We start from the raw sequence: 21,897 nt of genomic DNA, 5'->3' as shown, positions 1-21,897 counted from the left end.
CTAATTCTGCGCTCCTGGTACCTTGATACCATTTCGAACACATTCAGAGGACAAGATTGCGAATTGCGAATTTCAAATGATTTGACAGGAAGCCAGACATGAGTTTTTTTTTTAGTTTGATAGATTTGTTACGTTTGTTATCTATAAACGATGCGATGGTCGCGATGGTGCATATAACTGATGAAACTCAGGGTAAGTGGAATAATCAATAAACCCATAGGTCTTTGATGGGAGTTTATGAGTTTTCATTTGTGACGACACTTGACACTTCTAGAGACCACCTACCTACCGCATATTAAATATACAGAAGGTTCCAATAAAAATAAAAGATGTATGAAATATTAATATAAAAAATACACTCAAGACTCGAATCTCAAAAACCGCACCGCTACACCTTTTGAAAATTAGAAGACAACAGGATCCTTTGAGCAGATCAATAAATTTGACACTCACAAACTATCACTTGTTACGATTAATTAAAAAGTAGGTAAACGACTGAAGCAAAATTTTATTTTTGAGATATTCTGCAAGCTACATGCGTGCAACGAACTTAGAACTAAATTATTGTACCAGCCCGCCCTATAAGTTTCAAAAAATAGTCCAGCCAAGAAAATCTCAATAAATAGATCCAAGTTTCGTCAAAGTACCAGGAAAACATAAATATTAAGGATATGGCGGTAGACACAATTTGTTTCATTGACAGATTATTTTCTGCCCCGCCCCTTTAACACACACCTTTACCGTGCCTTTACAATTGTCATTTCTTTCTATATTATGTGTTTTGTCCTGTTTTAGCATTCATTCATAGTATTTTAATGTTTTCGTACTACCCCCATATCCTCAGCATTTCTGTGTTCCTAGTTCATTTCCGAGGACACAATGTGAGAGCAGGTTTTTGGCACTCTAACGTACTTATTATTATTCTGTGCTCTAAGGCCCAGTTTTTTGATTCATAGTTAAAATAACTAATTGTTAAATTTTGCTACTAATGGTTAAATATTAACAAAATGTTAACGAATAGTTAAAAAATGTACTAAAAGTCAAGCTAACCATTGTTCGAAAAACATTTTTTTCTGATATTTAACCACTTGTCATTTGACATATGTCAAACTTAACTATTGGTTATTTTAAGAGCGTTGTAGCAAAAAGTTGGCGTTCGAATTCTAGGTTTTTATTGCTTGACGTCGCGTAGTGAGTGCGCAAACTGCATTTATCTGTACAATTTCAACGCTGCGTCGACTAAACGATCTTAATCCGTAGTTGTATCGTACCTAAGACAGTACATCATACATAATAATAAAGAAATAATGTATTGATTTTTTGTACTTGATTTTTTCTCAGATCAGACTTTTAGCAAAATCAAGTTACGTAATTAATGTATTTTTTACACTAGTAAATCCCGCGACAAGTTTTTAATCTTTAAATTGAGTAAAGTAATAAGTTGATGGGTTTGAAAGAATTTATGTTTTATTTTATTCTTTTTACAGCATCAAAAGCTTGTTTATGAAAAATATTTACTATTTAAATTTTACTTTTGACTTTTTAGTTTTTATGATGCGGGATGGAAAAATTAAAATTTATTCTGATTTTGTGACGTTTCCGCACATAAATATGGATAGGTTAAATAAATAGAATGAAATGTATGAAAACGAGCGTGCCATTTTTTAAACGTTATCTATAATATCTGTGTCCATCAAAGAGCTCGTAACTAAACATCGTAAGCGCCATTCAAATTATTATCTAAAAGTTAATAATAAATATTTAGTTTTTGTAAATCTAAACAAGTCAGGAAATCAAAGAGGTAAATACTGATATCATTGTGATTTTATAGAATTTATTATTATAAACCACGGTCGTATAATGCTAAAAAATCAGAGGTAACTTTAAGATTTTTATCCATAGAGCAAAATTTATCTAATCGTGTTTTTAAACAGTTATCCCATTAGGTACACATGCGTTCTGTAATACAAACCCATCAAAAACAATACTTGTCAAAAAACCAAGTCTCACTACTCAGTTGTTCTACGGTAAAAAGTTGTGAGATCCATGTAATACCAAGTCCAGTCCAGGAAATCATTAACGTTTTACATAAATATAATGACTTGGCCATCGCATGAAAACATGTGTAAATTAAATTATTTAGTGCGAAATGAAACGAAATTTTGCATGCCTGTGTTTCAGCTCTATGGGAAAACGGTAAGTGAGTAAATTTTAAGTTGCAAGATTTTACAACTCCAGATGTCAAAGAAAATAAAAGCTTGTAGATAGCTTTACAAAGAAAAGAAAGATTTATGAAGAAAATAAAAGGTACTGTCTACGATACATTTGTTAGGCCGTGTTGCACCGTCTTACTTTAACATTGACATCAAAATTTTGGATGTCAAAAATCTGTCTAACATAAAACACCGGTTATTGTCAGTTAGGGTCAAAGTTAGGTGGTGCATCTCAGCCTTAGTGTATTTTAATTAAATTTAATACAAATAAGGATGACGAAAATAATCGATAAGTGATCTCACTCGAATATTTCTTATAGTAGGTATACAAGATGTCGAACAAATGGTTACTTACTGAAAAAGTGCTTCATGAGACCTAGCAAACGGCATCAATAATATGTTTAAGAACGAACTGAATCTATTCAAAAAACCTATATTTCCAGCTTTCATACATTTAATACAGTTACAAACAAACACGACATCAATGGTTTCTGAGAATTCTGAGTGCCTTAATGCCGTCCCCTTTATCTGTTTATTTAGTATTTATTAATTAGTATCTCTTGATGATATTGTAGCAAGTTAAACCTAAAATCATGTCTTCCGTAAATAATTTAAATAAGAATGCAATTTACGAGTTTGTTGTTTGATTATTATATATGTATTACTCATTTAAAAATTTAAATTTAAAAAATTAACACTTCTCATATGGTAGGTATGGCTGGCGGCATACATTTAGTATGAAATTCGGAAACATTGAATTTTCTCATAGATCCAGTTACCTTTATTTATTTATCTTTGACCTATTTATTGTTATTGTTTTAAAGAGCTCATGAAGCACTTACAGGAACAGTTAACAGTTTCTCGATATCTTGTATAATTAAAAATCAAGTGAAATCACTTATCGTTTCCACCCTGTACCTATAATTTTAAAAATAAACTCATTTTATACGTTCATTTGTATATAAGTATTATTAAGTATCTACAATACAAATACCTAACCAACTTAGTTGACGTTTTATAAAACTATTTGTCTAAGTGTCATCGAGCGACCGCTGGTGGATTTGCCATTTACCTGACCTACCCCTTTATTACTAAACGTTTAATATCAGATGAATAGTTACGCACCAATTTCTTTCATTCAGTCGTCAGTAATTGAACTTTCGGAAAAACATGACGAAGCGTTGTGTGACCATACAGACGCTATTCAACTTTTATTAGTAAGGAAGAGTATATTTTATGTTGGTAGAAACACAATAGCATAGACTAATGTTTTGACACCCTGTTAAAATTTTTATTAGTCATTTATTTTTTCCTGACCAAACAGATACCATAATAATATCTTTTATCTATTCTACCCATATTCTGTAAGTAAAATAATAAAAAGTTTGAAAAGAAAGAAATTACAAGTCCGATTTACCTAAACAAATAAATTAAAAATACTTGCGGATCAAAAGTACTCAATCATACTACAATTTACGAAAAAATCACGCGTGACGCATATACGTCAGTGGGCAGTCAACTGACATAGACCCGGCGTCTACGAGTGCCAAAGCACGACTGATTTATGCCATTTGATGCACCCGATTTTATAGTATTTTCAAATTAATTTTTCATTTGAAGATTGAAGATAGATATTTTTTCTTTTTCACACAATAATAGTACTATGTTTCTTCTTAAGTATAAAGTAGTTTATGTTGCCAAATGACTTTTAGATTATGAGATGTGACCTGTTTTCTTGCAGTAATTTTCTCGAATTTTGACTATCTTAGACATGATAAAAATGCATTTTAATGAATTAAACATCAAAATTTTCTCAATACACTTTCTTCTTCAGGGTATGCTTATTCTAATGAATACATTCTATCTTCTTACTTAGAAATAAATTTGTTGTAATATTAGTTCAAAGTTGTGCCTTCGCGAGTTACCTGGAAATCGGGCTTTCGAAATTCGCTGTTTTCGTAGGCAAAAATCCAATTTGAACGAGATTTTGTCAATAGACATTCCGGAAAAACGTATGATAATTACGATGGTATAAGTCAAAAGAAGCTATAACAATAAATTATATGACTAAAATCATTTCGAAATCTGCCAAATTCTCGATTTCTGCATGAAAAATGTGACAACGCTCTTAACTATGAGTCAAAAAACTGGGCCTAACAATAAAAGTAATCTCTGAGAAGATTATACCAAAATGGCGAGTGAAAGAACCTCACTTTCATACTTTACTGTTTCAAAACTGGGAATTGGACACAGTCGAGGGAAAGATTCCTAGCCACCGAACAACAGATACTTAAGACGAACGTTGGACGTGGGGACGTGGGTCCAATGAAGATGCAGACAGCCATACGAGCCATAGAACCATGAAGTTCCTGCAGTGGTAATTTATTGAGATAAATGGTAAGTACTTTCTAAAGTAAGTATGAAGTAATTATGCATGTAATTATGTAGTATGAAGTAAGTAAAAGAAATTGTTTTTTTTTAGTTCTAATTTAGTTGGAAAATTACACAGTTCGACTTCGACTGTTTGCTTTAAACATAATTATATTTTTGAGATATTCTGCAATCTACGTGTGTGCGTCAATACGTGCAACGAACTTAGAACTAAATTATCCTTATCCACTGCATCTCTACCTGGTGGAGACAGACCCGATAAGTTTCAAAAAGTTGGTGGATATTTTGTTAGCCATGGACCTATAAAAACACATTGTAAACCACTTTTCTTTCACGACTATAAAAATATTTTAGCAATTTAATTCATAAAACCAATTGCGTACATTTAAATTAAAGTTTGTTTACACTTTGACAGCAATAGACTGACATGCAAGGTGACATGTCAATGAAGTTTTCAGTTACTGTTGCCATTAAAAGAAATTAGTACCATTAGTTTTCCGCAACATGGCGAGGGTTTTTATGTTCCTGGTCAGGCTATATGATAAATTATTTTATTTCTATAGTATGCGTAATAAACACCTAAAAAGTCTTAAAATTATAGATTTCCCACTTTTCGGGTAATTTTCCCACGTAAATAACTGAGAACACTGGCCTTTGACGTATTATTTTGTCGGGTGATTGACATTTGATTTTAATATTTTAATGTTTATAAAATCGGGGAAATAAGTGATTAGATTATTAGTTTACCTGTGAAATGTGATTCCTTGATTTTTGATCGTTCTATCAGAACGGTTTTTGCACAATTTCACCACGCAAGACATGTCGTATTTGTGTTTTTTTTCGCCGCGTAAATGTGTCAACAGTGTGAAGTTTGCACTCGAAGTGGTGTATCAGGGTATGAATGTGTGCGTGCCGGCCTGTACGTACAGGCGAGCTGGTATATCCTAATGTCACAGTATTTTGTTGATGAGAATCCGTCCGACTTTTTTTATAGGTCCATGTTGTTAGCCAACAAAATCTCAATGAATAGTTCAAAGTTTCCCTAAAGTACCAGGAGAACATGAATATTAAGGATATGGCGGTAGACACAAATTGTTTCATTAACAGATTATTTTCCGCCACGCCCCTTACACACACATCTTTACAATTATTTTAATTGCTATTTCTTTCTATCCGTGTTTTGTCCTCTTTTAGCATTCATTCATAGTATTTTAATGTTTTCGAATACCCCCATTTCCTTAGCATTTATGTGATCCTGGTAGTTTTCCTGTAATTTATGAATTTCGAGAGCAAACAATGTGAGAGCAGGTTTTTGGCACTTGAACAATAACTAGACTAAGAGTTAGTGAACGCCAGACCTACGTCATTTTATAAAAGCTGAAAGTTTGTCAGCGTATGCTCCCAATATAGGATATAATGTTGGTGAATTATGAAGTTTGGGTCGTGGTGGCTTTGGGAGCTACCCTAAAAAAACTGTCTTTCAAGGAGTTGGAACTGTCAAAACTGTCTGGCTGTTGGGGAAAATACTTCTAATTATTGTCCAAATATTATACATAAAAATCAGATTTAATGGTATAACGTTAGTAGAATTACAGTCTTTTGAATATACAGAAAAAGCCACCGTAAACGTTAGACTTACGTTATAATAAAAAATCTGATTTTTATGTATAATATTGGGGCAATAATTAGAAGTATTTTCCCCAACAGCCAGACAGTTTTGACAGTTCCAACTCCTTGAAAGACAGTTTTTTTAGGGTAGCTCCCAAAGCCACCACGACCCAAACTTCATAATTCACCAACATTATATCCTACATTGGGAGCATACGCTGACAAACTTTCAGCTTTTATAAAATGACGTAGGTCTGGCGTTCACTAGCTCTTAGTCTAAACCATTTTGGTTTAGGCGCATTATGTCAAGAGGCGGGCGCGCGCGAACGGGTGAACTTTTTGTCGCCGTGCAGTTGGCGTTGAATACAACATGCACCATGGAGGTCCTATTAAACTTAGAGAAACATCAGTGGTCATTCGGTGAGATTGGTAAGTAAATACTTTCCATAGAAGTATGCATGTATAAAGATATGTAAATGAATTGTTCGGAGAATTGCACGGATCAACAGTACAGAAAATAAATGCTCTTGTCAGAAGCGCAATGAAAACACGAACGTGACTAAGTTTGCATAGTGCCCACCGGAGCGAACGAACGTTATCTGAAGCACTGTGCCTGTGCAGCTACCCGCATCATTGTGCCCTTTGACAAACGTCGAGCGTTAGTAGATAACTCGGAATTTCAAGGAAAACAGAATCGCAAGATTCGCAAGCCTTTGCCAGCGTAAATGTGACGGCTATTTACAGAAAATGATTTTCTGGTAAAAAGTATTAAGATATTTGGCAACGAATTTTGGTATCTAAAATATGATGCTATTTGCTGTTGTAAGTTACGTAGGACTATTTTTAACGTCGTGTTTAAGGGTGACAAACAAGTCAGCTAATGATGCAACTGAAAAAAAAAAACACTTTAATTACTAAGTACTTTAAAGTAAATAAAATGGTTACAATACTCACTGATCTTGTGACGTAATAAGTCCCAGAAGTAGGCACCTGTAGTTAAAGTTATGTCAGCCATATTTCCGCCGCCCCTAACCAGCCTGATTAAAGGACTTGCCACACTGGATGCGGTCTACGGTCAGTGGGTCTAACTAAAGCCTGGTCCGTGAGCACGTAGAATTTTGTCCAATGACCCCAAGCTACCCATCCTTATCGCTCGCGCGTAATTACATTGCTGTCGCGACTGTGCGATGGGCGCCCGCAGTGAGTGTGCGAGCGCGACAGCAACTGCAGCAAAAGTGCACTTTTTGATCGAATCGAAAATCGAATCTGTCAAAACTCCATACAAAAAAGGCCTTTCGACCACTTTTCGACTGGTACGCGATTACCTATAATGTGCACTTTGTCTAGACCCATAAGTCATACATTATACGGGCTGCATTCACTTTGACCTGACCACAGACCGAATCTAGTGTGACAAATCCTTTGTAAGCCATTATTGACTCTCATAACTACAAACCTGAGGTTAAAAAGCCGATTAGTGTAATGTCCATCGTCCTTCACCGGTTATCTGCAGTGCACAGGTCGGTTCCGCTGTGAGCAACCGTGCAGGTTTTATCCAAAAGCGTGACGGTGTGTTACAGACTACAGCTCATTTGAATAACTATTTAATATAATACAATTCGAATATTTGTTGCCATGTTGTCACAATGCCAGCTAACGTGTGGTTTTCTATTTAAATTAATTTCAATATGAATGTCGCTCTGATACTTTTCATAACTATAAAATAGACTACCTACTGCATAAACCGGCTCTGTGATCTAGTGGTAATAGCACCTGACTCAGGCCACACTCAGGCCCAAAGGTCCCCATTCGATTCTAAGTGGGGGTATTTTTTTTTTGTTCCAGCAGTTACGATAAGATAGGATTAGCTTTATTACCTAATATTAGGTAATCGAACAAATATCTAAAGTTGTTATTTTATTGAACCTAAATGTTATAATAATATAATTATTTAGATCACTATCTGACACAATCGAGTAATAATCTGTAGTTATTAGTTCCATGAATTTAGTCCTATTGTCCAACATGGAACTTTTCATGACATTAGGTATGTATGAAATAGAAATGGCTTTTTAATTATACATTCAGTTCCTCGAATGACACTAAATGATAACAAACATGAAGGTCTTTTAGTAAAACAAATCAAAATTACAATATTTATGCTCTGTATTGTTAATACCTAGATAGGTATTAACCTAACAAACTACTGCTAGTTTGCCTCAATTTTTATTTTCTGAGTATTCTGAGGGAAATAGCAATAAAACCAGCCTAGTTCATTGTACTCAAAGTCTATCCAGCCCTGATCTTGACAAAAACTTCAAAATCTTATTAATTACTGAGCAAGTCCTCGGAAGTCCATACATAGCAAACTTTTGCAACTGTTTTCAGTCCTTAACTCTGAACAAGACAATCAAATTTCAACACAAGAATTTCAGCAATGCGATGCTGAAGACCAACTTTAAAGTTTTGACATGAAAAATCATAAGCCTAAGCGACAAAATACGCATGTATGGCACACTGCACACATAAAGTATGATTTCAGATAGCACTTAAATTTTACGTGAATACCTAGTTTCAAACGTAAAATCGTTACAAAGTTCACTACCTACTTTCAGTTGGCGCTAACGCGTCTGTAACTTCAGAACAAGAACGCATGGGTTACTTACAGGGAGAGCTATGCTAAAAAGAAGAAATACACAATTTAATAATCATATTCACTGTATAATTTAAAAAGCCTATGCAATTTGAAAACTAACCTACGATATTCAGACTAGTTGCTGTGATGCCATTAAATATGTTTGTGATGTTTAGTATTTATGAAACTTCACATAATTCACGTAACACGTTGTTCACACGTCAAATATCTTCCTTTCTCTTGAAGTTGAGGTCTGAAAACAAGTGGATTTATGTTAAAAAGCTAGTTTATGAAAATGTTTATTCCTAAGAAAATGAGAAGAAAATATTTATCGGAAACTTCAGGAAATTCGTTTAGATAATGTGGTGACTAAATGGCAATCATTAATCATTATATTCGTCATAATAGTCCACATGCATAACATGATAATGAACCTTGACGTCTGAATGCGCAAACGCACAAGTAAATCAATCAAAACTTGGCTCACTTACATAACAATTATGCTACTATGTATTATTAGAAAAACATGAATCGCGAGATTTTACTGGATCATCATCGTATGTCTATCACCAAAATCCTCCCCAGGGTACAAAATGCGTACCTCTTGCGAAAAAAGGCCTAAAGTAACATCAAAAACAGTAATTAAAAAAAGTTTCATTAGTTATTATTAGTAAAGAACTCGCACACACAACTCATCACACACCACAGGTTAAAAATAAAACGAATACAATACAGTTAAAACATTTATTAAAATAATTAAAAATAAATAATTTTGTCATGACAGTCGTTACCTCAAAAAATCACAGACACCTTTGAAAAATATAAACAACATATCAATTTGTTCAAACGAATCAGTTTGATAAGTAGTAGATAAAATCTTAACAGCCAATTTGAGTACAGAGAAATGTCGTTAATTTAGACCTGAAATCTAATAACGAACTAAATCAATTCGATAAGCTAGGCAATAACAATAAAACAATGGAATGACGTCAAAACAGTTACCACTCTGTTAATAGTTTTCAATCTTACGTTATTTGAAAAATATTTTACGATCGGCCATTTGTTGATTAATAAGGCCCGACTTCTCATTCGCCAGATAACTTTTATCTGGAGGATACAATTGTCTTTTTCAAACATTTATACCTACAAACGATTGAAATTGACAATTGAAAAACTGGCCTTTTAAGTAAAATCTCTATTCCAGTCTCCAGTCTATTCTATTCGGCTTAAATTGATACATGAATCTAACTATTTAGTAAGATTTATTTAGAAAAAATAAAAAAACGACATAAAAATGTACTGTTGGAGTTGAAATAAATACAAAAAAATATTAAAAACTCCTACTCTGTCTACTCTATCATCTACCATAACCACGGTAATACTATCTATACAGTATTCCAACTCGGCCATATTTTTCAAATAAATGTCAACAGTCGCGCGGTACGTCACAGTATGACAACATGCGATAGGGCTGCCCACCTACAGTACCCAGTTTAATTACATCTGCCTAGAATTTAGAAAAATTAGAATTTCTATCTAGTTTTGTGATTGTATTTTTTTATTTAGTTAGACACAAAATACTTTGTGAATGGAATAGGTTAAATATGTGTGTTGTTTTGTGATTAGTAGATTTAATTTATTTAAAACTACTTAAATAATTTTGAAACTTTAATAATCATAATGATCTGTGACGTTAATTTCGGGCGAGCGAAGTCTTGGGCAAAAGCTGGTTTAATACAATATAATTTTTATTTCAAATCAAACTGACTGAAAATGAAAATTTGACTAGTTTTTGACCAATTTGACCGTAAATGACTGTCAGTCGAATTCAATCAGTTTTGTTATTTTTAACACTTGGCTACCGACGTCCATTCGGCACATTCGCGACATCCCCGACTTTTGCATACCGAGCGCATACCGAGATTTGAATTTCGAAAGAAAATTCTCGTTTCGTCTGTTTATATGAAGTTACAATACTGTATGATATTATTACCGTGCCATAACTGTTTAACAAACTGTTTGTTTTGACAGTTTTAATTTTTCTAAACAAACCTACTAAAATAATAATAAATAAAATACCTACAAACAACTAAGTTCACATTGGCAATAAAGGGCAATATTCTTCAAAAAATAACATCGAGACCTGGGGCATATTATAATAATGGAGAGCACATAGCCACTTAGGGGCCGTCCATATATTACGTCATTCTNGATATTGATGCTTTTTTTTCCGTTCCTCTAAATCTGCCGGTGTGTGTACTTCGATAGCTTATCTAAATATGAGTTCCCCAGTGTCGTCCAGGCACAACACAATCAACAAAACACAGAAACAATCGAACAAGTACCTTGTCTGCCGCCGCGCTGCTGGTAGGTACTCTGTAGGACGCCGCCGGCCGGTAGTTAGGGCTTCGCGCGGTGTCTTCGGTGGTTCACTTGAGTCACTAACTTCAAGCAAAGTACGGTGGAGGCCTCACATACAAAACATTTCCAAAAGGTCACCAAATTTCACATTTCCGTTGGAGCACACAATAAGCGTGGCACTCGCGATGCCGGCCCAAACGCGAGAGGACGCGTTGCATAGTTTTCGTTCGTTTGCCGTCGTGGAGCGCGGCGCTGCTGTAGTCGCGCGCGCTCGCCGTGTAAGTTTTGGCGGGACGGAGTTGGCGGCAGATTTAAATAGGTCCCGCGCAATCGTACCGTGCTCATTAAAAGCATGTGTGCCTGAACACAAGCATTAGCCCATCTTAAGGACCTGACTGTTTAACTGTTTAGCTAAGCATTAGATCATCTTAAGGTTAATTCTGGGTTGTGTAAAAGCGATTTATAAAAGCCTATCTGCAGAAACAAATTTAATTCCTCTAGTCGTCTTCCATCACCGGGAAACCAGACGCAGGTAGCGTACCATCTTCATTATCACAGTCCACCAGCTCGCACTAAGCGTTTCGCTAACTCTTTTATAATGCTCTTTTACTAACAGCTAGGGACTGGAATTCGCTGCTTGCTGTGTTCTTTTTCGAATACTATAATCCGAGTAGTTTCAAGGCAAGAGTGAATAGGCACTTACAGGGCAGATATGTACCATCCTAAACTGCATCTCACTTAACATCAGGTGTGGTTACAGTCTCTCAGTCAATACCTGCTTTGTGCTGCATAGTGACTGAGTTTTTTTATTCATTTCTTCTCAGCACTGTCCCATTTATTGTCCCGAAGCAGTCGTAGGTTTAAAACTTCTAAAAGCCTTCTTGCAAAAATAAATGAGTTTTTTTTACATAAAAATGGCTTTCAATGATACGTGCCTCATCCGTTAGTCCTAAGTCTGCGACGACTAGTGTGGCCAAGGGTTTGCTCCTCATTCTTTGTCTATGCTTTATTGTCCGCTATTAGTTGCGGGCCATTGTGCCTTTCTGAATTGATCACAACTTCATAATATTTTTGTTTATTTACAGTTTGTTGGCCGCACGCGACTTAGGATACATAAGACTATTCATAAGGGATTAATTTACTATGTAGAGTTTACTATGGTAGAGTCAGGTAGCTCAGAATGCGTCATCGTTATCATTATTTCAGCCACAGGACGTCCACTGCTGAACATAGGCCTCCCCCAATGATTCCCAGATTAGAAAGTTGGTAGCGGCCTGCATCCAGCGCCTTCCTGCTACCATTATTACAAACTTTTCATCGGCCGATGTTTTACAAATCGGAGTGATTTGAGTATTTTTTTACTTATTTATTCTGACTAGCGGCCGCCCGCGACTTCGTACGTTGATATTTGTAAAATCCCGTCTTAGTGAGCACCTACATTCTAAACCTTTCGCTTTTATAGATATAGATTAACAGCCTGACCAAACTATTAGCTGACTAAAGTGTGTGAGGTCTCTTATAAAGGACTCTACCCATCAAGCCCGAAAACAACACAGCGGCTTGGTGTCGGTGACTTTACTTAAAAAAAATCATGTTGTATTTTCTATGACTTTTGACAACATGTCAAATGTCCACGGCTTACGACGGCGCGGCGGCGTCGGGGTTTATGTCAACGACTTATGTCAGCAGATCGGCGGGTATAGTGTGTAGTGAGGTGTAGACTAAGAGCTACGAGTACATATTTTGTTTGCTGACCTTTTGATTCATACATTATTTTACATAATAGTATGTAAAAACTTCGCAAACAAACATAATTCACACTTCGCTATATTTCTATTTTTCTTCACGCCAGATCCGAATCGATAACGTCTGTCATCTCATTATGTTATCGATCTGCTGTCAGTGTCAAATTGACACTTACACTCACGTTATGCGATTGACATGTCAATTTACACTCGGACGCTCAGCGCGTTCGTTTGGAAAAAATGTGATATATCTGTAACCAACATACTAAAATGCCAGTCAGTTTAAATTGTAACCTTTTAGCTTTGTCTTAAGGTGAATTTTTGAATGTTTGGATGATGTAAGACAAAATTAAGTTCAGTAGCAATAGCCAGTCGATCGAAAAGATCGAATCTAATCGAATTCCAATCAGGCAAAGCAGAAACAATGTTATTGGGTTGTGATGTAATTTGGGAGGAGAATAATATTTATATTTGATTAGAAAATACGAAATAACTTTAGATTTGTAAAGCCTAGATGGATAGTCTTCATACTTGAGAAGAGCTTTGTCTAAAGTGAAGCAAAAACGTCGTCCACTGTCATCAATAGTCATCATGGACTCCACATTCCAAGCCCGGCAGCTTGGTGTCGGCGTCTTTATTTCTAAAGGATCATGTCGATGACGATTTGACTTTTGACGACACGTCCAAAGTTGACGGCTCATGTCGGCAAATCGGCGGGTTGATGTGTAGACTGCATTACATACGTTTTCAGTGCCTCTACAGTCCTATCAACTTAAGCTGAGAATTGCATTTGTGTGAGTGATCGCCAAAAGTACCGTTAGTAAAACACATACAAATAATTGGGGATGTTGCCTGGGTCAAAAAGCAAGAGTTTTAATTAGTCCGTCAGTTAACTTATCAAAAAATACTCTACTCGTATTTTTCACTTTTTCAAACTAATGAAAATTTAAAGAGATAAAGCGCCCCAAAGTTCATAAGAAGAGGCCCGTGACGTCAACGCTTGCTTAAAAATGCCGCACGTTGTGACGTCGTGCGCAACTTCAACGCACCATAACTATGTAATTATTTGTTAGATTGACAAATAAAATTATACGTGTCCAATATTTTTTGATATTAAACATTACGGACTAAAAAAATTTTTTTAGGCAACTAGCCTCAGGTCCTCGCTCAGCATATGCCAAGGCACGAAGTACCTCGACGCTGATATTCTGCGAGCACCGTTTATAGAGAGGGCGTCCAGCCAGCCTTACAAAATACAACAAAAAGACAAACTTTATAAAATTACAAAATAAAAACAGACTAAAAACTTTTCGTTCACACCTTTAAAATACGTATTCAATTTCCATAAAATTTCTTTCACTTGGCTGCTTAATGGATTTCGTACAGGAAATTCACTTACAGTAGGAGCCATTTCACTAATATTTGGAACACAATTACATAAAATTACACGTATCTGCTACCAGTACCGGCGGTGAAGTGAAGTATGTGAGCGACAAGGAAGCGGTGCATGGCGGACGCGCCGCGCTTCAGGCCGCTTGCTATAATAAACCATGCGCGGGACGCGCCGCGCTTCAAGCCGATTGCCACTCTAAACTATCGGTGTGCACTCACACAAATGCAATTCTCAGCTTAAGTTGAGAGGACTGTACATAAACCTTCCTTAAGAATCACTCTATCTATTAAAAAAAAATAAAAGGTGATTCTACAAGTGTTTTAATTTTGTCAAACTGGTAATGACGTCAATTTTGGGAGAAGGGGGGGGGGGTCATTAAGAAATGACGCTAGGATGATTGTAGGGGGGGGGGTCTAAAATCTGAAAAAATCGATGACGTAATTTATGGACGGCCCCTTAGGTTGGTTGGCTTGGTATACAATTTTGCAAAAAATCAAATTATACTTTTGATACAGTGGAAATTTGGACAAGCTATATTTCGGTTGCATTATAACCAATTACAAATACATAATGTAGTGTTCAGCTAATTTTACTGCGTCTGTAATTTGTACATTTTAAAGTTAATGTGAATTTAAAGAGTTACTAAGGGGCTAAGTCCAACCAAAGCGCGAGTGCATCTTGTATATCAACAAGTTAAAACGTAGGGTAAAAATATACATATTTTGCCATTGACATTAGATGGCCTTGCCAAGAGTCTTTGTGCACATAAATACTGGAAAATATTAAAATCGATAGTTTCAAAAGACCATTCAGTTGAGGTTCATACCTCATTGTTATTATGGAAGAGCAGAAGAATTAATTGAGATTTGAGATGCTAATCATTTTTGTGGTGAACTTACAATACTTCATTTTACAAACTTTAACTATAGAAATAATGATGTAAATCAACTAATAATACTTGACATTGTGTAAAAAGAAGCAGAAGAAAAATTTGTGACACTTAAAATTTTGTGAAGAGTTAAGAAAGTAAAAAAGATTATTCTTAGAAAAGTATTACAATTACTTGAATCTTTACAAACAATTGTTTGCCAAAACGCAAAGATTTCTACCGATATAGAGCATATTCGATGCAATGTCAGATATCAATCGTAACATTGGAATGTAGCCAATAGTATTTGGATTAACTTCAATGTTTTAGCACTTAGTAACAACCTTGGGTGTTAAAAAGAACTGTAATACAAAATGTATAAAAAATTGTATCGATAAAATAAAATAAAAACAATAAAACAGTTCTAACAATATTAATTTGTCTATTGCACTTTGTTTATGATTGTATATTTTAGAGTAGTTAAAAATTAAAATATAAAAAAAACTTAAAAATACGAGAAACTAGCCGTCACTGAAACGGAAAATACAACCACGAAAGGTAAAATAGGACTTCTCTTCAGTCAATAAATTCAAGCAGACCTTAGCATACCACCAAAAAAATATTTAAGACTAAACACTTAAACAAGGTAAAGGTGAAAACAGGTGGATCATTATTATGCGTATTCTTTAGAATCAATAGTTATTTAAACAGATTGACGAAGCCGGTTGATTAAGGTGGAATTGTGTAAAGTCAGGGATACCCAAAACTGTGCGTCGAGGCGCTTGGGGCTTCGCGGATCTCTCCAAAGGGCGTCGTCGGTCGTGAGGCGATTGAAAATAAACGGTAGAGAAAGAGATGAGAGTGGCAATTTCCAAACTTAAGCCCCCTTTTGAGAAGCTATGCTCAGAAAAGCTAGCACATCCTTCTCATTAATTGCCATTCAATAAAGTAAAAATAAATCTTTTTTTACTTTCATTCTTGTTTTGTTGTGTTCAAAAAAATTACAAATTCCCAAGGACATCACAGTAAAAAAAGTTTGGGAAGCCCTGGCATAAGTAAATACCTACTTATTAACGAAACCTTAATTAAGCCAGCTCATGCGGCTAGGTATATCATCCTATAATCTGTTATTACACCAACATCAAAAACGTCAAATACGGCAGATAAAACATATTTCAAATAAATACTACAATACTTCATTAGGTACCTGTAAACCGATTCCAAATTGCTTGGTAAAATTTTCTTCTGTATGCATTTAAAAACTTCAATATCACTTTTCAGTTGGCATCAGAGTTAAGTAAAAATCAAAGTTTCACGTTTACCTTGATAAATACATTTTACAAACAATCAATAAGCTCACACGTCACTGGGTTCAATAAATATCTTGTTGTGATGATGATCAGCAACACTAGCACTAAGTTAACTAACCTCTAAAAGGATCTAGGAAGTTAAGAATAACTAATAATAGTAGAAGCGAAACTCGTGTGGCGAACACATAAGGTCATGGTAAAAAAATAACTACTCGACTTTGTTTCCGTCTCCACTAGAGTACGAACCTATCTTTGTCACAATGATTTTTATGGAAGAATTTTGATATGACCTTAAATTTTATAACGGCTAACTTATTCAAATTATAGGAGCTAAAGGATATAAACTAAGCGAGGGATTCTGGTTTATTATTTTTTGCGGGTCTCCAGTTGAACTGAGAGAAGGAGATATTTTGAACGTAGCTTTTTAACGAATTTCTCTTCTATTATTAATCATTCTTATACTAGGACCCAGTTAGGGTCAATAAATTGACCGTATTTTGCTTTCGACTTAAGTTTTGTACATTGTACCGCAGAAGAAGATTCGGTTTCCTTCTAACTCCCTAACCGCGGTTTAGATCCTCCAGAACTGCAGTCTTTCTTCGGGTTCGCCATCTTATCTAGCGCCGGGATACCTCCGAACGTGTTTTGCCTGGTGTTTGTCTGTTTGTTGGAGCTGTGTACGAAAATTTTGAACATTTAATAGCTGCCAAAAGGTATGAATGTGTTATGTCATGTGCAAGTCGTGCAATAGCGCGGCAGTGAAATGTGCAAGTGCTATTTGTGCAAACGTTATGATTTGCGAAAATGACACCCATTTAAAAGACATAAAAAAGCGATTATAGAAACCAATCAAGCTGGCTCGGAAAGTATTGCTGTACAGTACCTAAAGGCAAATTGCCCTGTTGTTTTACTGATAGCAAGATTGTCAATTTGCGTGTGCGGGGAATACCTAACTGTTGTAAAAAAAACATTCTGTAAAGTGATTTTCCTTATAGACTTTTGGAAAGTCTACTTACTTCTAAAAGTCAATCGGATACATGCAATCCCAACTAATATTATAAATGCTAGTAACTCTGTCTGTCTGTCTGTTACGCTTTCCCGCTTAAACCTCGCAACCGATTTTGATGAAATTTGGCATAGAGATAGTTTGAGTCCCGGGAAAGAACATAGGATAGTTTTTATCCCGGTTTTTGAAACAGGGACGCGCGCGATAAAGTTTTTCTGTGACAGACAAAATTCCACGCGGGCGAAGCCGCGGGCGGAAAGCTAGTATTTAATAAATGCCTATGTTTAGATGTAAAGCAGTGAAGGTTAATCTAGCTAGTCCCAAACTATTTTAACACGAAGTTGCTGTCTTTCTTTCCTGTATCTGTGTGTGTACAAGTTATACAACCTGACCAAATGATGATGCAAAGAAAATGCAATTCTGAGGAAATTTATCTAATTTTTATCATACGTGCGATCGTTATCTCCGGTATTAACTAGCGATTTGTATGAATTCATTAATATCCGATGATAAGGCACTGGCAAAAACCCGCAGTATCGATTTTTTTATTGACTACGTGACTCTAGCATATAGCAAAAATTTTGTCATCTCTAGCTACGATCAAGCAATTACACGTAGTGATTCAAGATTTTTTTAGACAGTTTAGAAACATACCCTCGGGACAGTCCATCCCAAAAAAAAAAACAACATCTATCTATCCTGTCTTCAGGATTGGCTTAGTTATGTTCAGATTCACCAATGCGCTTCTTTCAAGAAGTAGGTTAAAGGAAAGACAACGTTCGAAACTTTTTAAAGTCTGTAGCTTGTGCGAAACGTGTCAAACAAATCTTTTAGGAACTTTCTACTGCCGCAAACATGTTTCATCATCCTTGCATAACTGTGATGCTTGAGAGCGGCGCGTTAACCTACACGTCATATGTCTATCTACTGAGTCAGACACTCGGAACTCAAAATAATACGTCATGACTCCGAGGGCCAACGTGACTTTCAAAGCGTAGCTTAGCTTATTGGTGACTTTCTTAGCAAATACAGATTGTATTTGCAATAACAAATATTTTCTCACAAACAATATAGCTTCAGAGTAAATAGAATCATAGGTAAGATAAGTAACTAAGAAATAAACATCGTAAACATGTAACTTTCTTGACTTTGAGTATTGGGCGGGCGGCTGGCTTTGGCGCTCAGGAAAACCATGTAATCAATCAGTCATGAATCCAAAAAAGCCAGTTCTAATATTAATGAGATAACTAGGTTATTAAAAACGCATGTGACGTTATTTGTTTTATCAAGCAACGCCCTATTAAATTGAATATCATGACCAGAAATACGTGGTAACTCGAACGTCGCCTAATCAGTGAAGTAATTCAACCCCACTAGGTCTATGTTGCTGTGATTGTACTTTTATAACGGCTAAAATATTGCGGGACGAAAGAGACTAATTGATGAAATCATAATGCTGAATTAGACTGACGTTTTCCTCTATTTTATAGTTGAAATGGAATGCGAAAGTTTAAAATCTTATATTGGCTGACATGATGATAATAAAGACAATTTGTTTACGAAGTTTTACGCGATTAATCAACAGTTAGAGAATAGATACAAAGTAAGAGAAAGCATTGAAGCAAACACAGATCCATCACCGAAAGACAATGATCACAAACAATAGTGTCGTGAAACAGAAATCAACACTTGGCTAACTGTTATTGGTTTAGCGCAGATCTTCGAAAGTTACGTTTATTGTTTACTTTTTATTTTCAATTTGCGATTTGAATTCGCGTCATTTATTGCTACTTTACACTGTAGGAAATGACTGTTAAGAAACCTTATGAAAGTTTAGGTTGGTGTGAAAATTACGACGATGATGGTAAGAGTGAGAAGCGAAGATCTGATATCTATTACTAATATTATAAATGCGAAAGAACTCTGTCTGTCTGTCTCTCTTTCACGCCTAAACCACTCAACCGATTTTGATGAAATTTGGCAGGGACATAGTTTGAGTCCCGGGAAAGGACATAGGATAGTTTTATCCCGGTTTTTGAAACAGGGACGCGCACGATAGTTTTTTGTGAAAGACAAAATTCCAAGCGGGCGAAGCCGCGAGCGAAAACTTAGTTGCTAAATAAATTTAATAGAAGTGGTAGCAAGAGTTCTAACAGCAATCAGACTGGCATGAGGTTCCACCATGTTTCTAACAGGTTCAAAAGATCTTGTCTGAACGGTGATATTTTTTTTTTACCCAATCAGGTAGATCAACCAATATTCATTAACAAAATCAAGTTTGTTTTTCATTCCTTTCTATTTTTGTAACTATTATAATAAGAATAAGGAAAATGGCAAGCACCCAACAAAACACTAAATACGTGTATTTAAATGAGCAAACCAATTTAGTAACCACCCATTAGTATGTAATTATGAACCTGTTTCACATCAACATGTGCCAATGTCATAATCTAGCACAGTAACAGTAAAATGAATTCTTATGAAATTATGGAGCTTTAATGATAAATTAATGTCTGACTGTGGACATGAAACAGGCCTAGGTTAGTAGAATTTTAATGTGCAGGTGCAAATAAAAAAAACAAGAGGTGGTCTTACCTGAGCATTATCCTGAAGTTCTCCAGCTCTCTTATGCTATTTGACAATCTAGCAAATGCATTAAACAGTGCTACAATCTCTGTTCTCTGCAGCCGCTGCACTCTATTCTTCAGTGGGAACTCTCCCTGCTCAAGGTCACCTTCAGGGTTGTCCCATCTGGCTGAGAACAGGATCTTTAGGGCAGTCCCAAGCCCTTGAGTCTGCAGCTTGCCCCACAATTTGCATTTATCACAACCCACACAATCCATAATCCTTGATATGTTCCAGAAATGCTCTCGGAACTCCTCTTTCAATTTAGCAGCCTGACTGCCTCCGCTGAACATCGAAGACTCATTGAAATGATCTGGAAAACTGTATATGACACCGAGCATGTTTTTGATAGCCTGCCGGGTTTCCTCATCTTCTGTAGGGTTGCCTGTGAAATACTCTTCTTTCTCTAAATATGGACCAGCTTTAGCCAGGGCACGCATCTCCAACAAATAAACAAAGTAGATATTTTTGAGCCAATTGGGCCCTTCCCCAAATGTTTGCGAGGGATCAAAACGTCTTTGGAACTCTTCTACGTTAGGACCCCACTCTCCTTCTGGCGGTGCAGCGAATCCAACACTTTTTTCAGAGAGCAAATACTTGGAACACAAATGAATATTAATACTTGTGTGCATACCTGATATAGCTCTGTAGAATACTCTTTTCTCCAGGCACATGTTGCTCAGATCAGTACTTAGAACATAAGGGAAAGATTCATACGGATTCAATTTGGGACGGAAGCAATTCTCTTGATAAATGCTCCTCCAGATTCTGTGAGCTGAGGGACCTTTGTAGCCAGTGTACCTCTCAGGATTCAAAGACAGATCAACATAGTCAGCATCAGCATCTCTGTCATCATTTCCACAGAACTTCTCTAAGGCATCATCATGGGCTTTCCACTTAGCAATTTCATATTGACTGGCTGCACTTATGGTCATGTTCAAATAGCCTAGATCCAAGTCTAGATCTGGATCGTTGCTGCACCCTGACTGCGCTTCCTTAGTATACTTGACGGCCGGCGCCTCATCTTCGTGCTCGTTTTCGTATCCATTAGCATATCCAGGCACACTCTCTTTGGAGCATGTTTTGATGTGGCAATACTTGATAGCGCACCTGCTGTCGTCCGCCCAAAAAGGGCATTCTTTTTTCAAATTGACCTTGTAGAAACGGAAGTAGTCCTTGCTGACGAGGCTCTGGATGCGTGGGAAGATCTTCACGTTGTTGAAGTAGTCTATGGTATCGATGTTGCACGAGCAGTCGCCCAAGGCCCCGTGCAGGGCTTCGAAGCACACGTTGCTATCGCAAGGCTTTGTTTCATACAACTCCGTGTCGTAACCCACGGCCTGCACTATCGCTAGAGCGAAAATTATAAACACAACACAATATTTTTTGTAAGCCATTACGGGTATGGCTACGGCCATGGCATGTGTACTTAGAGGAATATCGAAATAAGATCAGTTCTCTCACAGCACATTTAGAACCGTTGTTATTCACGATACACAATGGAGTGAAAGTAGGATTTTAATTCACCGAAAAGGAAGCAAGAGGCCGACGTGCTTCAACAAACGTATGATCATCGAAATAATGACATCAATGACATGAGCCGTCAACAGTGTCAACGTCAACAAACAGTGACACTGACAGCTACGAATGCTGTCAGCTGTGAAACGTTCCGTTTTAAGCATCCAATGTTTGCTTCATCATGCCAGAATCGGAAAAACGTGCAAAGGATTCATTGAGTTATA

At 36.2% G+C, this 21,897-nt stretch overlaps 1 protein-coding gene across 2 annotated transcripts; it reads right to left on the bottom strand.

Annotated features, from left to right (window-relative positions):
- Positions 1-8,884: 8,884 nt before the first annotated feature.
- On the bottom strand, positions 8,885-21,737 carry Ero1L (endoplasmic reticulum oxidoreductin-1-like protein). 2 transcript variants are annotated; one of them, XM_028306670.1, is made up of 2 exons: positions 20,126-21,737; positions 8,885-9,100 (listed from the first exon to the last, which is right to left on the bottom strand). In XM_028306670.1, the coding sequence occupies exons 1-2, from the start codon at positions 21,571-21,573 to the stop codon at positions 9,046-9,048; spliced, it is 1,503 nt and encodes a 500-aa protein (XP_028162471.1). In that variant the 5' UTR covers positions 21,574-21,737; the 3' UTR covers positions 8,885-9,045. The 2 variants fall into 2 exon arrangements, with proteins under 2 accessions (XP_028162471.1, XP_028162470.1); XM_028306669.1 differs by lacking the exon at positions 8,885-9,100 and adding an exon at positions 17,031-17,197.
- Between the last annotated feature and the right edge of the window lie 160 nt (positions 21,738-21,897).

This window comes from Ostrinia furnacalis, unplaced genomic scaffold, assembly GCF_004193835.3.
Source record: "Ostrinia furnacalis isolate ACB-3 unplaced genomic scaffold, ASM419383v2 OfSCF2040, whole genome shotgun sequence".
Taxonomy (NCBI): domain Eukaryota; kingdom Metazoa; phylum Arthropoda; class Insecta; order Lepidoptera; family Crambidae; genus Ostrinia; species Ostrinia furnacalis.
Note: the sequence above shows the minus strand (reverse complement) of the source record. Positions and strands in the feature narration are given on the sequence as shown.

Coding starts and splice junctions, on each gene's coding strand:
- Ero1L (XM_028306669.1), bottom strand. CDS start 21,573: ATGGCCGTAGCCATACCCGTAATGGCTTACAAAAAATATTGTGTTGTG. Junction 17,198..20,125: donor AACTTCAGGATAATGCTCAG/GTAAGACCACCT, acceptor TTTCGTACACAG/CTCCAACAAACAGACAAACA.